Below are 15333 nucleotides of genomic sequence, written 5' to 3' on the forward strand. Positions count from 1 at the left end.
TACCTAAAGCTGGGACTTATGATGTGCTATTTTGGTGTGCTCTGTTATGATATTGTGATCGCTGACCTTGGTGTCGCGATAGAACCTGGAGTCCCCTATGTGTGCTAGCCACATGGTGGTGCTGCTAGGTGCATGCAGGTGTCCAGGAATACGCGATCGTGGTCTATCATGGATCCACACCACTGTGTCGTCCTAATTTGTGTAAAGTCTCCTAAAGTTTCCTTGATGACCAGCATACCTCAAACTTATATGTCTTGATCATATCCTTGCCTTAATTTGACCTTGTTGCATTGCACTTCTCAATAAGGTGTTTATAAATGGTGGACCTTGTAATGGTATGGACATATCTCCTTTGAGGATGCTAAGGGAACCGAGGCTCCATGTGGAACCACGTGAGTAGCTTTTGGATGCACACGAGTATCAAAGAAATTATCATGGCCGTTGTAATCATCGATGGACCTTCTTATTGAAAAAGACTAACCACACTATTACCATAGGAAACGTAACCCCCCATTTAACCTTTCTCTACTGTTACCAGTTACCACACAATCTTTCATTCGTGTTTACATGCGGCGTCGTTGCCACCGTGCGTGAGAGAGCTTTTGTTTGCGGGAGGATGGAACGGCGGTTGGTGGCACAGAGTGACAGAGCAAGCCGGCTCGCAGTCGCAGGTGAGGGCATGTTTGGTTCCCTCGCTAAGGTTCTACTAGTCACTTAAACTACCAAAAAAACTGATTAAAAGAAGACTAAAGTAGTTTAGTCATATTAGCCATATAAGAGTAGCTAAAAGTGGACTAAAGTGTTCAGCGGATAAGGACTACCCCTTATTATTGTTAGTTCACCACTCTAATTTAGACATTAGTTAGGGATTATTTAGTCTTTGTTGAACTGCTTTAATAGCTTTTAGTCATTTTTCATCGGAACTAAATAAGTTTAATTATTGATTTTAGTAGATAAACTTTAACAGGGAACCAAACGGGCCGGCTAAGCCAAGCCAGGAAAGGGCATGTAAAAGAGGAAACGAAAACGAACCCAAGCGCCAGACAGGCGGCGCGGGGAGGCCGCCGTCGTCCGCGGTATAAAAACGGACGGCAGCCGAAGGGGACCAACCGAAGCAGCGACAGAGCTCCTCCCTCCCACCCACTCGGCGCTCGGCGCTCGGCGTTCGCTCCTCCAGAAATCTCGCCGCTGGTCAGTGTTCTGCTCTCCCTTTTGCTTTGCAGCCCAATCCCGCACCTCTTTTTTATTTCCCCCACGCCCAGCCGGGTGCCGCGGCAAGTCCAAGGTTTCTCCGTCCGGTTCTGTCGTCGTCGCGGCTAGCTTTGCACCGGCCGAGTTAACGGTCGTGCTTCTCCTCGGGAAACTTGCTTCTTTACGGGTGTTCGGTGTCGCGATCGCTTCGCGTTTTCATCTGCCGCGCTCTAGATTCTTTCCTCAATCGCTAACGGCTCCGCGGCTGCGGCGGCGGCTCTGCTTGCCGCGGATCTTGTGCAGCCAGAAGTTGCAGATCTTTTTTCCCCCTCTTCGGTGGAGTGAATTCTGGTTAGGCTAAGCTGCTTTGTTTTCGCCTTGGGGTTCTAGCAATTTTCTGTACTCGTTGGAATCGCTTCCTCACCTCCGGCTGCTTCGTAGCGGCTGTTTTTCCCCCCCAGACTTGCAGGGACTGGTTCATTTAATAATTTTTTTTTTGCATTTTTGCTGCCAAGAATTGGGAATTGGTGGAGGTTTTGGCATATTAACTTGAGGGTATTTTACTGAAATTAGCCACGAGTGAGAACTTGTGCTACTCGGATGTTAAAATTAAATTGAATGGGTTTAAGCGGTTACTGCTCTGTTGACCATTAGATACTTGTGCTTTTGGTGTCCTCGGCAGGTAGAGAGATCCAAATTTCAAATTCTTTTTCTCTGAATACAATAAGCTCAGATTCCTTTGGAAGAATACAATATTTGATATGCTCTTACCTATAAAGCATGAGGCACATCGAGTCACTATAAGATGTAATTCACTACTTCACTTAAAGGGGGGGCGAGCAGGTGTGATCTTAGATCTGATCATGTCCAGTTTTTGTCTCAGGTTCTGAGGTTGTGCTCTTTTTAGCATAAAAAATGGTGTTGCATGGAACAAGACTAACTAACGTGTTGTACTAGCTTACTTGCCTGTGCTTGGACATTTCATTAACAACACGAACATGTTTATGATAAATTGGTGTCACTGCAAGTTCATTTGTATCTTTCTCACTTGGATAGGTGTATTATTGTAGCAGGTAGAAGGGGCTCGTACTATTTGTCATGTCAGGAGGATGGACACCATCATCAAGACGAAACAGCTTTAATTCTTTGTCTAGAGACCTAGACCTTCCTTCAGAGCAAGGTTGTCTCTCCATTGTTGTACTTGGGGCTTCTGGTGACCTTGCTAAGAAGAAAACTTTCCCAGCCCTCTACCACCTCTTTGATCAGGTATTAACTATTCCCAATACAATTTTACAACTTAGAGTATAACTTAAACTGTAATGCACATTCAATTGAGCATTCCAGAGCAAGTAATATGGACTGATTTTCTTGTTGTAACCAGATCACAAGTATAAGCACACATAATTGTACACTTCTCCTGTACGTGATATGAAAGTGTAGAAGACAATTTGAAGGAATGATGCCAAACATCAGATCAAGCTTCTACACAATAACTAGCTGTGTTGTAGTCCATACGTAAACATATAGATTTATTCTTTACAGACATGCAGCATCTGTGCAGTTCCATTTGTTAGAATCTGTGCGGTTCTGTGATGTACACTATAATTATCAAGCTAGTGGATGTATTAACTGAAGTTAATATTCATTGTTACAGGGATTTATACAATCTGGTGAAGTCCATATATTTGGTTATGCTAGATCAAATCTTTCTGATGATGGGTTAAGAGAACGCATTCGTGGGTAATGTTCCTGATGGATGGAGCTAGTTCTTAAGTTGCATAACACAGAAGTTCTGTTTACTGCACGAAGAATTCATATTGCTACATTTGGAAACGTGTAGCCTCAGAATGAAAATTAACACTGATCTGTAATGTGTTGTACATTCCTAGATATTCAACAGTTGCATGGGATTGAAAAGGCATGCATCTTAATTCCTTTCAGTCATAGGTGTTCTTTTTATACAGGTATCTCAAAGGAGCCCCAGAAGATCTTTCAGAATTTTTGCAATTAGTAAGTTGTTATAACTACAATAAATTTATTCTAGGGCACAGACATCATTATGGTAATTTTGTGTCTCAGATAAAATATGTCAGTGGTTCCTATGACACTGGAGAAGGATTTGAGAAACTGAACAAGGCAATATCAGAGTATGAGGCATCAAACAAATCAGGAAGCTATCGCAGGCTCTTTTATTTGGCATTGCCTCCATCTGTCTACCCTTCAGTGTGCAAAATGATCAGAACATATTGCATGAATCCATGTAAAAGTTTCTTTCCTATGCTGAGTTTTTTGTTCTGATGAGCTAATGCAAATCGTTAGTTTAATGAACAAACAAGTATGCTGGAGTTAGTGGAAGCTTCAAGTTTTAGAAGCTTAAATTTCATTAAGATTCTATTATCTTTGCTTTTCTTGAAGCGAAATAAACTTTTACATTGTTATTCAAAACTTCCATTTGTTCAGTAGTAACAAAAGAGCATGTTCATTTTTAAGCTTGTGTTCCTACCTTCTGACTACATTCAAATAAATATGAAACTGATTTGGAAAAGATTGGTACAAAGGTCATTCATGCTGTTCATCAAATATTTTTTAATAGTTAGTTCTTCACAAAGGGAGAGGAAATAAACCAATACCAGTTATCTTTGTAATATATATAGAATTATAGATTTGAAAATTCGAGCACCATTAGTACTGTCAAGTCTGGGCTTCACATTAGTGTGTGCTTGTGCGTGCAGCTTCTCACCCTGGATGGACCAGGGTCATTGTTGAGAAGCCTTTTGGAAAGGACTTGGATTCCGCAGAAGAATTAAGTGCCCAACTTGGGGAGCTATTCGAGGAACACCAACTATACAGAATAGACCATTACCTGGGAAAAGAGTTGGTCCAAAACTTGGTAATGGATGTAACTTTTTCTCAACTTGCTTTATATTTCACAAATACTTCTAACTATTTTTTGACCAATATCATGTTACAGCTTGTCCTTCGTTTTGCCAACCGCCTGTTCTTGCCTCTTTGGAACCGCGACAATATTGATAATATACAGGTAAGATGTTTTGTATTCAGTAGCTAGCAGTAGACAACTTTATTTTCCAGGTATAAGCTCCATGCACATAAATTGCAGTCCCTTTATCATTCAAGAAGGCACTCTGTAGTTCTGTTCATAAATTATTTGACTTGATCCGTTTGTGATTATAGTATGGAGCTGCTGTATTCTACTGTAACAATTACTACAGTTTGAAATGAGCCAAACTGAACCTAAGATAACTGAAAGCATTACAATATCAATGACATGGCATGCTAATTACTCCAACACTGCAGATTGTATTCAGGGAAGACTTTGGAACTGAAGGGCGTGGAGGATATTTTGACCAATATGGGTATGTACAAGCATTTCTTTTCCTTGCAAAAGTAGAAGCACTAGTGTACCATATTTCGGTAACATTTTTATGAAATTTTCTAGTCTAAAATGATACCCTTACAAGCTAAAGTATAAATCTTCTGCGTAATATATATATAAAGCATGGTATTGATGATAAATTTAGAAATACTTGAATTCCTTGTTGGTTCATATCAATGAATAGATGTATTTTGTAATTTTTTTTAGTGGAGATGTATTTTGTGTGTAAAACTGTGAAAAATGCATGCTTTTCGTTGTTGCTTAAACTTGCAAGATTCAGCAGGGAAAGGTGCAAAACTTTAGTAACCAAATAGCTTGGAAAGAGCATGCTTTCCTTTGATACTGAATTGCCAAAAAAAAGATCATACCACTCTCTCGTGCAATGTTGTTGCAGAATCATTTTTTTTCTTTCCGTTTGCTCTATAAATATCTGACTCTGCTAATGTTGTTGCAGAATCATTCGTGATATCATTCAGAATCATTTACTGCAGGTAAATATAAATAAGATATATTTAATACTCCATATGCTGTGGTTCTGCGTTCTGCGATCATTATCATAATCGAGTCCAGGTTTTAGAGGTTTATTAGTATTTTAGTGACTATGGACAATAAAGGCCTCCTTTTTCCCTACCTTTTCCCACTATTTATATTTATGGATACGTGCTGAATCTTGTGGATTAACTAGCCATGACAGAATTTCCTGAAGAGTAGTAGTGAGTGAATGCCTTTGTGCGTTAACAACCTTAATCATAAATTCTTACAATCTGCAGGTTTTCTGTTTGGTTACGATGGAAAAGCCTGTCTCCCTTAAGCCTGAGCACATCAGAGATGAGAAAGTCAAGGTCCAACTCTCTTTACTCTATTGATGTTACTACTATATATTGCAGCTTCGTCAATTTTCTTGCTGTGGTTTGATTTGCTCTCTGAAATGTGGCAGAGTGCACATCTTATGTTTTTGTTGTTTGGTTAGTGCTCAGTGGAACTAGTTCCGTGTCTTAATGTCAGGTTCTGCAATCTGTGAACCCTATTAAGCCTGAAGAGGTAGTCCTTGGGCAATACGATGGCTACAAGGATGACCCTACAGTGCCAGATGACTCAAATACCCCAACTTTTGCATCTGTTGTTCTTCGGGTACACAATGAAAGATGGGAAGGTATATCTTTGCCCCACATGACAGTATCTGTACATATTACAGTTGAAATCTTCATACCTGAAATACTTGCTCTCTGTGTTTTTTTTTTTTCCCATTCAGCCCCCTTTTCTCAACCATAATATCTTTACTTTCTGTATCAACCCTCTAATATTCATGTCGTGCAGGTGTTCCTTTCATTCTAAAAGCTGGTAAAGCATTGAGCTCAAGGAAAGCAGAAGTTCGGGTGCAATTCAAGGATGTTCCTGGCGACATTTTTAGAAGTATGTGCATAGAAGTTAAAATTCATGGTGTAGTTTACTCTTAGCATAGATTTACCTGTATAGGAGGGGAGTGCCTTTACATAAACAGACAGTACAAAGCAAGATGTTCTTTCATAAGTTAGAGGTCCTGGGATCTGAAACTACCAAAGGATTGGCAAGGTTCATTGACAATGCAGAATGGGGTAGGGCAGGTCCATGCATTGATACTGGAAAGCCAGGACAGTGGTCCCTTTAGATTGAATGAAATGCAATTGTGCAGAGCACGTGCATTGCCGTTTAACTTCTCACTGAAGTTTGTCTAAATTAGCTGTCATATTGGTAAAATTAGTAAATTGTTAAATTAACTCAAGCTAGACTAGACTAAATTAATTTATCACTGAAGTTCAGCATGCAATTGTTAGCTGTAGGGTGGATGGATGAGACTCTCTGTTCATTGAAAACCAAAAGAATACTAAGGATGACAATTTTCCTCGCTTTATAGCTTCATGGAATGCCCCTCTTATTGATGAGCTGTTGCAACGAATATTTTATATTGGTTCATTATGTTGTTCTGTTATGTCTAAGTAAGAATTAGAGATCTTGGTAATTGAACTAAATATAAATATAACCTGGTGAAGGTAAGAAGCAAGGAAGAAATGAGTTTGTTATACGTCTCCAACCATCAGAAGCCATGTACATGAAACTAACTGTAAGTCCTGCTACTTCTCTAGGGTTTACTTTCTTGTTTTCATCAGTAAAATGTCATGAAATTTCTTTGGAAACTGGACGTCGATATGGGATTTGAATGTGTAGCAGAATCTCATATTAATCTTTGAAAATTAAATTGTTGCAGGTTAAGAAGCCTGGGTTGGAAATGGCTACTGAACAAAGTGAACTTGATCTGTCATATGGGATGCGGTACCAAAATGTCAAAATTCCTGAGGCATATGAACGCCTTATCTTGGATACGTAAGTGTCATCCTTTTCATCATTCTAACATATCATTCATTACAAAGAAATTCTCTCATCCTGAAATCATGGATAACTCTGTATATATCATGTCTTGTGCTGATAACATTGCAAAGCTTCTTCTATGCAAAATTTTGCTTTTCTTTACTGCACCTGCACTGATCAATATCCATGTTTCTACAGAATAAGAGGAGACCAGCAGCACTTCGTTCGCAGAGATGAGCTAAAGGTTCGATTCATGCCACCCTGCATATTTGTGCCCTCTTGTTGGACCCTTTATCAGCAAGAACTCTTTTGTTTCTGTTTCGCTCTTAACACCGGGATCCTTTATCTGCAAGAACTCTTTCATTTCTGTTTTGCTCTATCCTCTAACGCTGCACCTTTCGCTTTTTTCAGGCTGCTTGGCAGATTTTCACTCCTTTGCTGCACGACATTAACGACGGCAAGTTAAGGGCCATCCCATATGAACCTGGCAGCCGAGGCCCCAAGGAAGCCGACGAATTGAGCGCGAGAGTTGGATATGTGCAGACCCACGGTTACGTATGGGTACCACCGACCCTTGCATAGAAGAGAATGGCCGGTTCCATGGCCTTATAGGAATTGTGTGTATCTAGGATGAGTGCCCTACAATAAAGCTGCGCATATATATTGCCCATTTTCGCTGTATCGCCCGGCGTTGTAATAATGTTCTGCTGAATATCCCAACTACGATATGAAATAAAAATGCATGTTCCATTCAGTATGGAATGACCAGCGATGGAATGCTGTTTGACCCTGCAATAGCAATACTGAGGAGTTACAAAGAAAAAAACATGTTCTGGCAGACTTTAAGTAGATACTCTACTATCTCTGTTCCAAATTGATTAAACTTTAGCTTTGTTCTAATCATTTTTTTTTTCTAATTTTGATCAGGTTTTTAGAATGATACATTAACGGAGCTATTCGGTTGATGGTTTCTGTGATTGATAAGTCGGCTGATTCTGATTTATTGTTAAAGAAAAACACAGTAACAAAGCAATTCAGACTAACAGGGCAAACGGCCCTGTTCGCTTAACTTATTAGTCATGTTATAGTGTTTTTCTCTCACAACAAATCAGCGAACAATACTTTTTAGCATGGCTTTTCAGCGAAGCGAGCAGGGCCGTCTGCCAGGTTCAAATAAAGTATGCTATCAAGACATACATATTTTAACAAAACTGGTTTGATATTGTAGATGTTGATATATTTTTCTAAGTTTTAAAAAAGTTCAATAATAAATTATCGGCGGTGCTAGCGTTCAGACGTCCGTGTGGCAAAACCGTCTAATCTAATGCCTCTCAGGAGTACTTGTCTTCCATTAGACACTAAGTACTCAAGAGAGGACACTAAACTACGCAGTTCCGTCGAGCACACCCCAAGGGATAACTCGAAAATCCATATTTTTCCATCAGGATCACAAATGAGATAATAAAACTTACAACATCTTTAGCCATTTCTTACTTCACTCTATTACAATAGCAGAATATTACCTCAATTGATTATAACAGCGGAATATAAAAATGTTATCAGAGTTACAAAGGAAGCAAAGATTCATTTAATGACCTGGTGGAGTATCAACATAGTGGACATTTATATACGAGAGATGCTAGCAGATTTTACATATTTATTATAAAACCTTTAGCGAGGGTTTTAAATAAACACTACGGTCGTAGCGGGAAAGGAATCCTCTCTGAGCCCACCAAGAGATTTCCACACACAAGAGTCAGCTCTATGCATCCTCCGATCACCTACAACAGGGGGAATAAAATCCTGAGTACTCGATTGTACTCAGCAAGACTTATCCGACAGGAGGAAAACAAAAGATTCCAAAGATATGCAAGACTTATTTGGTTTGTGGGTTATTGCATCTACGGAAGCATTACTAAATATGGGTCCTTATATTAAATTTTATTAGCAGTCATCATTAATTCATTAACTAACCATTCTATGTAAGCACCTATGCTACTTTCAAGCAGATAGTAAGCAATCAGAACTATTTTACCATCTTTCATATTTCAGTTCTTACTACGGTGCTAGACCATAGCCAAGTCGGTACCGTCTCATAGAAACTGGCGATTCGTGAATCAATGTATCCCAGCTGGGTACCCCTAAAACACACGCCCCATTTGTACCCCAGGCACAAACAAGACCAACCCATTCCACTCCTGTTGAGGGGTCCAGGTCCTCGTTCAAACTTGGACTCCAAGCCCTCACACTCGAGACCCGGTCTCATTATGGTGCTTAGACCTTCACCTTTTCCCGCCTCCAATCAGTCGGTCCGGAAAAAGCAGGAACCCGCGACAAGAGCGTAATGAGCATTCCCACTCCCATAAGCAAGTATGTGATTAGGATAACAAGTCTGTGACCTGACTACCATCCACAACAAAGGACGGTCCTTAATAGACACAGGCGAAATAAGTGCAATCCGAGCCTCGCTCGAATGCCTAACCAAGTCCAGATCCAAAGTACCATTCTGCCCGATCTTCAATTATCATTCATATATATTCCATGTGATAGTAATATAATAATAACAACAATATCTTTTCTATCTCTCGCGAGTGACAGATAATCATTCGACTTCTATCGGATCCTATAGCATAGCAATCTACACTGATCCTAAGATACTAGTAGGACTCATAGGATAAGGATATATATATATGCAAGTGGTTTTCATTTAACTCCTTAAAACTTAATGCACAAGCATAAATTAAAGTGCAGAATAATAGGGGTTATGCACCGGGGCTTGCCTGAGTAAGATACAACCAAAAGTTAGTATTCCATCATGGTGACACGATCATCGAGGTATCATCTTTTCCGCTACTTCGGTCGACTTCATGATCCATCGTTGTCCCTACTATGATATTCGTGGATGCAATGCATAGGCGTAAATAATCAACGGCAACCGAAACTCTTAGAAATACGATTATGCCTCGCAAGCTAACGAGATAGCCTAAGGCGAGTCAGCGGAGCAGTGCTGTGCGCACTGTTCGCGTTTAAACACCGTGTAAACGCTACACGGTGGTGCGCCGTTTCCATTTAATCACCCGTATACCCCGTTTAATTGGCCGTTTAGCCCGTTTAATGGGATGTTTTGCCTAAATAATGGCTAAACGGTAGGTGACCGACTGTTTACCGTTTAGCGTTTAGGAAAACACCCGTGCGTGGCCGCTGGCGGCGTGTAGCGCGGGACCCGGCGCGCCTCCAGCCAAAGCAGGACAGGGCATGGCTCAGCAGAGCTTGGTTGGCGGCCCAGACGCAGCGTGACAGCCGCGGTGCTGTGACCCGCGCGCCAACGAGTGCCAACAAGGCGGACAAGGCAGACGCGCCAAGACCCTGCACGCGTGCCTTCACGGTGGCAGTGCGGGTGCGGCCGGTGCATCGGCACGCGCGCGTTTGGGTGAGCCAGCAGCGGCGGACACGGCCAGCGGCGGCGATGGCCGCGGTCAGCGCACGATGCTAGACGGTCAGTGCCCAGTGGCAGACGACCTTGCCACGCAGCGCAAGGCCGTGCGCGTGCATAGGCGCAGCGGTGGGGCGCAGTCGGCGTGGCAGCGGGACATGGCCGGCACGGCAGTGCGCTGGCAAGCCAGCAGCGGTGCTAGGCCAAGTGGTGACCGCGCCCTAGTGCTTAGGCCATGTGTCGTGCACGCTTTTTAAAGCAGTTAGAAAACTTGTACGCAATGCTCCAAACACCAAACTAATTGTTTGATGCGCAAGATGGTACATCAAGCTATCCACCGAAGTCATGACATCGCGCAACCTCCTAAGCAGATCGCTCTACACACATGGTCAGAAATGGCTTCGTCGACAATTTTAAAACTTACGCGGAACGACATCGGTTCGAACGATTTCGCATCGAAACCCAAATCCGACCTACGGGATGTACTAGCGAGTTATCCTTGTCCTCGACCGCACCTGTTTCATCGCCGTTCGCAAAATGTTCTATACATTTTTATTCGATAAAAATTCAATCCAGTGACATGACGCGTAACATTGTTTCATGTTTCGCACAAATGTTTCAAGTGTCTAACATTGATTTATAATTCATGTTGTACACATATGCACATAAATATGATGTTGATGTGATGTTTAGCAAGAACAGTACAATGTAACACCGAGGGTGTTACATATTCCTACCGTCAGTAATCTTACAACTAAACCCTCAGATGTTTTCACCTTTACCATGGGGAGGTCCCTGGGGATCCCAGCGCGTGCCGGCACAAAGGCTGATGGCATAAGATGGTTACGTCGGGCAACCTAGGTGTGCTACAATGGGAGTAAGGGGCCAACCATCATCTATAGCTAAATGTGCAAGGATGGGTGGTGGTTAGGGACTCGAAGGCGCACTGTCGTGGGCTACAGCGGTGGGCGGCTATCCGCGGTAGCGACGCAACTATTTCGGCGAGCCTACGCCCTTACGGAAAGGTAGAGATGGCGGAGAAGCATCAGTAGCTCACCATGATGTATGCTCTACTGATGGTTGAAGCAGGAGAGCGCTGCGACGGTCTAGCCACATGCGAGCCGCCGGGGCAGCGGTGCTCTAGGATGGACGCCCATGCGTCACCACAGTCGCCGACGAGTTCCCTAGCCAAAATAGCAGTGAGCATCGGATAGAGGGAGTCAAGGCAAGTTTAGGGTTACAAGCAATTGAACTGTTACCAATCATACGGGCCTTACCCCCAACTCTCTGGTCATGGCGGCGCACATGACCGGTAGCAAGCAAAATCAGAAATTGGCCGTGGCCAAACCACTGCTGGACTCGATGAGAGTGGGGCGTCTAGCTAACTTCCTCTGCTTCTCACTAATGCAAGGAATTGAGCTAGGAAGATTTGAGTTGGTGATTATGAAGGGAAGAGGGTGGCGCATCGCCCCTGCTACATCACACGACACGACCCCATTAGAGGTGACCCGGCCATGACCCGATAGGGTATGACAACGTGAGGACATGGCCACACGAGTGAGGGCAGGAGGCACGTTGGGTAGTGCTAGATGGAGCCAAGGGGTGTGCCAGCGCGTGGAGCACTTGAATGCGGTAGCTGGGCCCGAGCGGCTCACCGACGTCGGCTAGCGGGATGGGGCGAAGCAGGGAGGCATCACCATCACCCTGAAGCTAGGGGTCGGCTGACCTAGACACGGCGAACGACAACACGGACTCATGGTAAGTGAATCACAGGGTAGGGCGACTACCTTGGCTTGACCCCGCGCGCGGATCAGCGGTCAAAATGGCGCATACACACGGCGACAACAGGGGCACCCGACAACAGCATCGCGATGATGCCTCACCACGTGACCACGCAGCAGCTGCACCGGCGTAGCGTAGTGGCAGCCCTCTAGCATAACGTAGTGGTGTGCGCAGCAACGAGGTGGGGCAGCAGCGCGACGGCCAGCAGCTGTAGGGCGACAACAGCGGCCCGCTAGGCCAGCCACGGCCAACCCATGGCCATACAGGTTGTCCGAGCATCGGCACCGTGGCGTGTGGAACATGGCTAGCCACGCGACACTGAGCGGCCGCGCAAGGTGACCGTGCACACAGGCTTGGTACATGATGTGCACGAATTTTAAAGCGCGTCTAAAATCTAACCTAACATAGTTGAAGCTAAACTACCTCGACTATGCTAACGATGGTACATCAGTCTACCATAAGGAGCAAAAACACAGCATTGACCTTTAGCTAGATTTTCCAGAATTAATTCACCAACATGGCATTATCATACTATTTTCAAACTTTAAATTTCTTCCAAGTCTTGAGTTGAATTTGACTTCAAGTTCCATTTTCAAGCCATTAGAAATACTAGCTAGTCATATGATATTTCTATAGCAAGAGTTGCATTGTCATCTACAAAGTTTATACTTCAAACCTTATTTAGGTGTGACACACATATTCTATAATACTTTTGCTCAATAAAAATTGGTCTTCCACCCTATTTGACATAACATGAGTTATTGAATAAATTTCCATTTAATATTTTTATTGGTCATTTTAGGCTACAAGAAATTTATCAACACCTTCTATCACATGCATTATTACATAAACACGATGCTCATGACATGATTTAGTAGTTTGTTTAGGGCGTAACACCGAGGGTGTTACAGTTCGGTTCGGACACCATCGCTTGTAATCCGTTTCACGCGCCTCAGCGGGCCTGTGATGCCCCGAACATCACCAGCATCGAGAAGAGGGGGAGGAGGCAGCGCCTACCTATGCATTTGGTTTGGATGCCTAGCCAGGTGTTGGGAGGAGGAGGAGAACCAAGGCGAGGCAGCAGAAGGCGAGGAGGGAGATGCAACACTCGATCCACTTATGAAACATCCAGATTAACACTTCCAACATATGTTTGAAAACGATGAAACACTTAAAACATGCATCTGAAACACTTAAAAAACAATTGAAAAAACACTTAAAACCATTGTAAAACATACGCAACATCAAGATAAAATACTTGCAACATATGTGTGTGTTTACACCAAAATTTGGTAAGCTTATCCTAGAAAGGAAGAGATCGGCCGATGATGTCAAAAGCAAGAAAGTCTCCTAATTAAGGGATATTTAATATATTTAAGAGAGACATGATGTCCAGGTGCATATCAGGATGAAAGAAACAAGGACACGTATCAAACAAGGAAGCTTCATCATCAAGGACTCTGCATAAGAAAAGTTAGAGTCCATGTATCTATATTTCTTTTTGTTGTCTAGTCATGTTCATTTAGGACTCTTATCAGCCTAGGGTATAAATATAAACCCCTGGCTATTGTAATGAGAACAATCAATTCAATATATAAGTCATTTATTTTTTCGGCTCTAGCCACCCGTTAGGAGTAGGAGTAGAGTAAATCTCGGCGAGTTCTTCAGCAAGTACGGCTGCATCGATCCGGTCAACCTCCACTGCTTGTTGTAAGTACCGTCATGGCTTATACATCTATTCGTATGGCTGCATCGATCCGGTCGACCTCCACTGTGACTTTGGTATAAGTTAGTTATCGATTCTTGCCTAGTTCAAGTATGGCTGCATCGATCCGATCGACCCCCACTGCATAAACTAGATCAAGGTCAAGTTATCGGCTCTACCTTAGAATGACAGTCTTTGGTAGATTCATTAAGTTACTGATATTGCTTATTGTTTTCATTATTCATCTAAATTACAGCAATATCATTCAGCCCGATTGGGATTGATCTAGATCGGCCTTATATCCTATTTAGCCCATCGTTTGTTAATCTAAAACTGATGTAATCTGTACATTAAACAATGAGTTACAGTTTTATCGGCTGTTTTACATCAATCTTGATTATGCATAGCGTGCGGTTAAAGCATGTTGCGTCTTGAGTAGATTTATTGGCTAGCGAAAATCGTTCCATGGCCCATTATCACGGCCTGTGTGATTCTGCCTCACACTCCACTGTTAGCACCGTAAAGTGGGGATCGTTATTCGGTAGATCTATTCCTGATAAGGCATGACTTTAACTATGGCTATGCCTGAATCGGCTATTTTAGCCGATATCGAGTGCTTTCATGAGCAGTTCGCATCACGAGACCGTTGAAGTAAAGATAGTTTGAAAGATGTGTTAGCCCCAGTGATTTTATTATTGTATTACGGCCTACATGATTCTGTCTCATGCCCCACTGATATTAGTAATGAGTTAGGGTCATTGAGTCTATTGTTATTTCTACGGCCTGTATGATTCTGCCTCATGCCCCACTGGTCATAGCGATAGATGAGATCTAACATGTTTATTAGATTCATCTTTATTAAACGGTTAAATGGTGTTGAATTGTTTCTTTATATAAAAGGGGTTCGGTTGCTTGTAATCATTGGCTCAGCATAAACCAATCATTGTTGACATCTTATCGCCATTGATTAATATCTGCTTAATTAACGATATTTATCTTGAATGATAACCGATTCTTCTTATACAACCCAATGAGCTTTAACTGATTTATTCTCATGAATATGCTGGAATCGACTGTTTAGTCGATCTCCTTTCATATCGGCTCTCAGAGCCATACATTTGGGACTGTCTAGTAACACTGGCAAGTTCCACCCTTAATTACTGATAAGCTTTCTCTCCTTATTAATTATAGGGTCAAATTGACTGGCACATCTCGGGAGGAGTGCATAGGATCAACCATCCCTGCACTGAAGCTAGGCAGATCTACAACTCCATTGAGCAGACCCTTCTGACTTGCTGCGTGTGTCCTCGGCATGGGACAAAAATTCTATGTCAACACATGTTTCTGCACGCTCGGTGGAACCCCACAATTGTCATGGAGGTTCACAACAACAACGACATCCTTATGCTGTATTATGAAGATCTACCTAATCGGGATAAGGGTATCATCAGCAAAGCTACAGAAGAGTTTCAGAACAAGTGT

The 15333-nt window shown here is 42.6% G+C and overlaps 1 protein-coding gene across 4 annotated transcripts; it reads left to right on the forward strand.

Moving 5' to 3' along the window:
* Positions 1–1036: 1036 nt before the first annotated feature.
* LOC136496413 (glucose-6-phosphate 1-dehydrogenase, cytoplasmic isoform-like) lies at positions 1037–7688 on the forward strand. 4 transcript variants are annotated; one of them, XM_066492076.1, is made up of 16 exons: positions 1037–1191; positions 2262–2457; positions 2846–2931; positions 3156–3201; positions 3271–3451; positions 3924–4081; positions 4163–4231; positions 4507–4565; positions 5040–5076; positions 5356–5427; positions 5591–5738; positions 5903–5998; positions 6616–6686; positions 6831–6946; positions 7130–7175; positions 7343–7688. In XM_066492076.1, exons 2-16 carry the CDS (start codon positions 2290–2292, stop codon positions 7511–7513), a joined length of 1524 nt encoding a protein of 507 aa, XP_066348173.1. In that variant the 5' UTR covers positions 1037–1191; positions 2262–2289; the 3' UTR covers positions 7514–7688. The 4 variants fall into 4 exon arrangements, with proteins under 4 accessions (XP_066348173.1, XP_066348174.1, XP_066348175.1 ...); XM_066492077.1 differs by having other exon boundaries at positions 2265–2457; XM_066492078.1 differs by lacking the exon at positions 1037–1191 and adding an exon at positions 1209–1342 and having other exon boundaries at positions 2265–2457.
* The last annotated feature ends 7645 nt before the right edge of the window (positions 7689–15333 follow it).

Source organism: Miscanthus floridulus, chromosome 12 (assembly GCF_019320115.1).
Source record: "Miscanthus floridulus cultivar M001 chromosome 12, ASM1932011v1, whole genome shotgun sequence".
Taxonomy (NCBI): Eukaryota; Viridiplantae; Streptophyta; class Magnoliopsida; order Poales; family Poaceae; genus Miscanthus; species Miscanthus floridulus.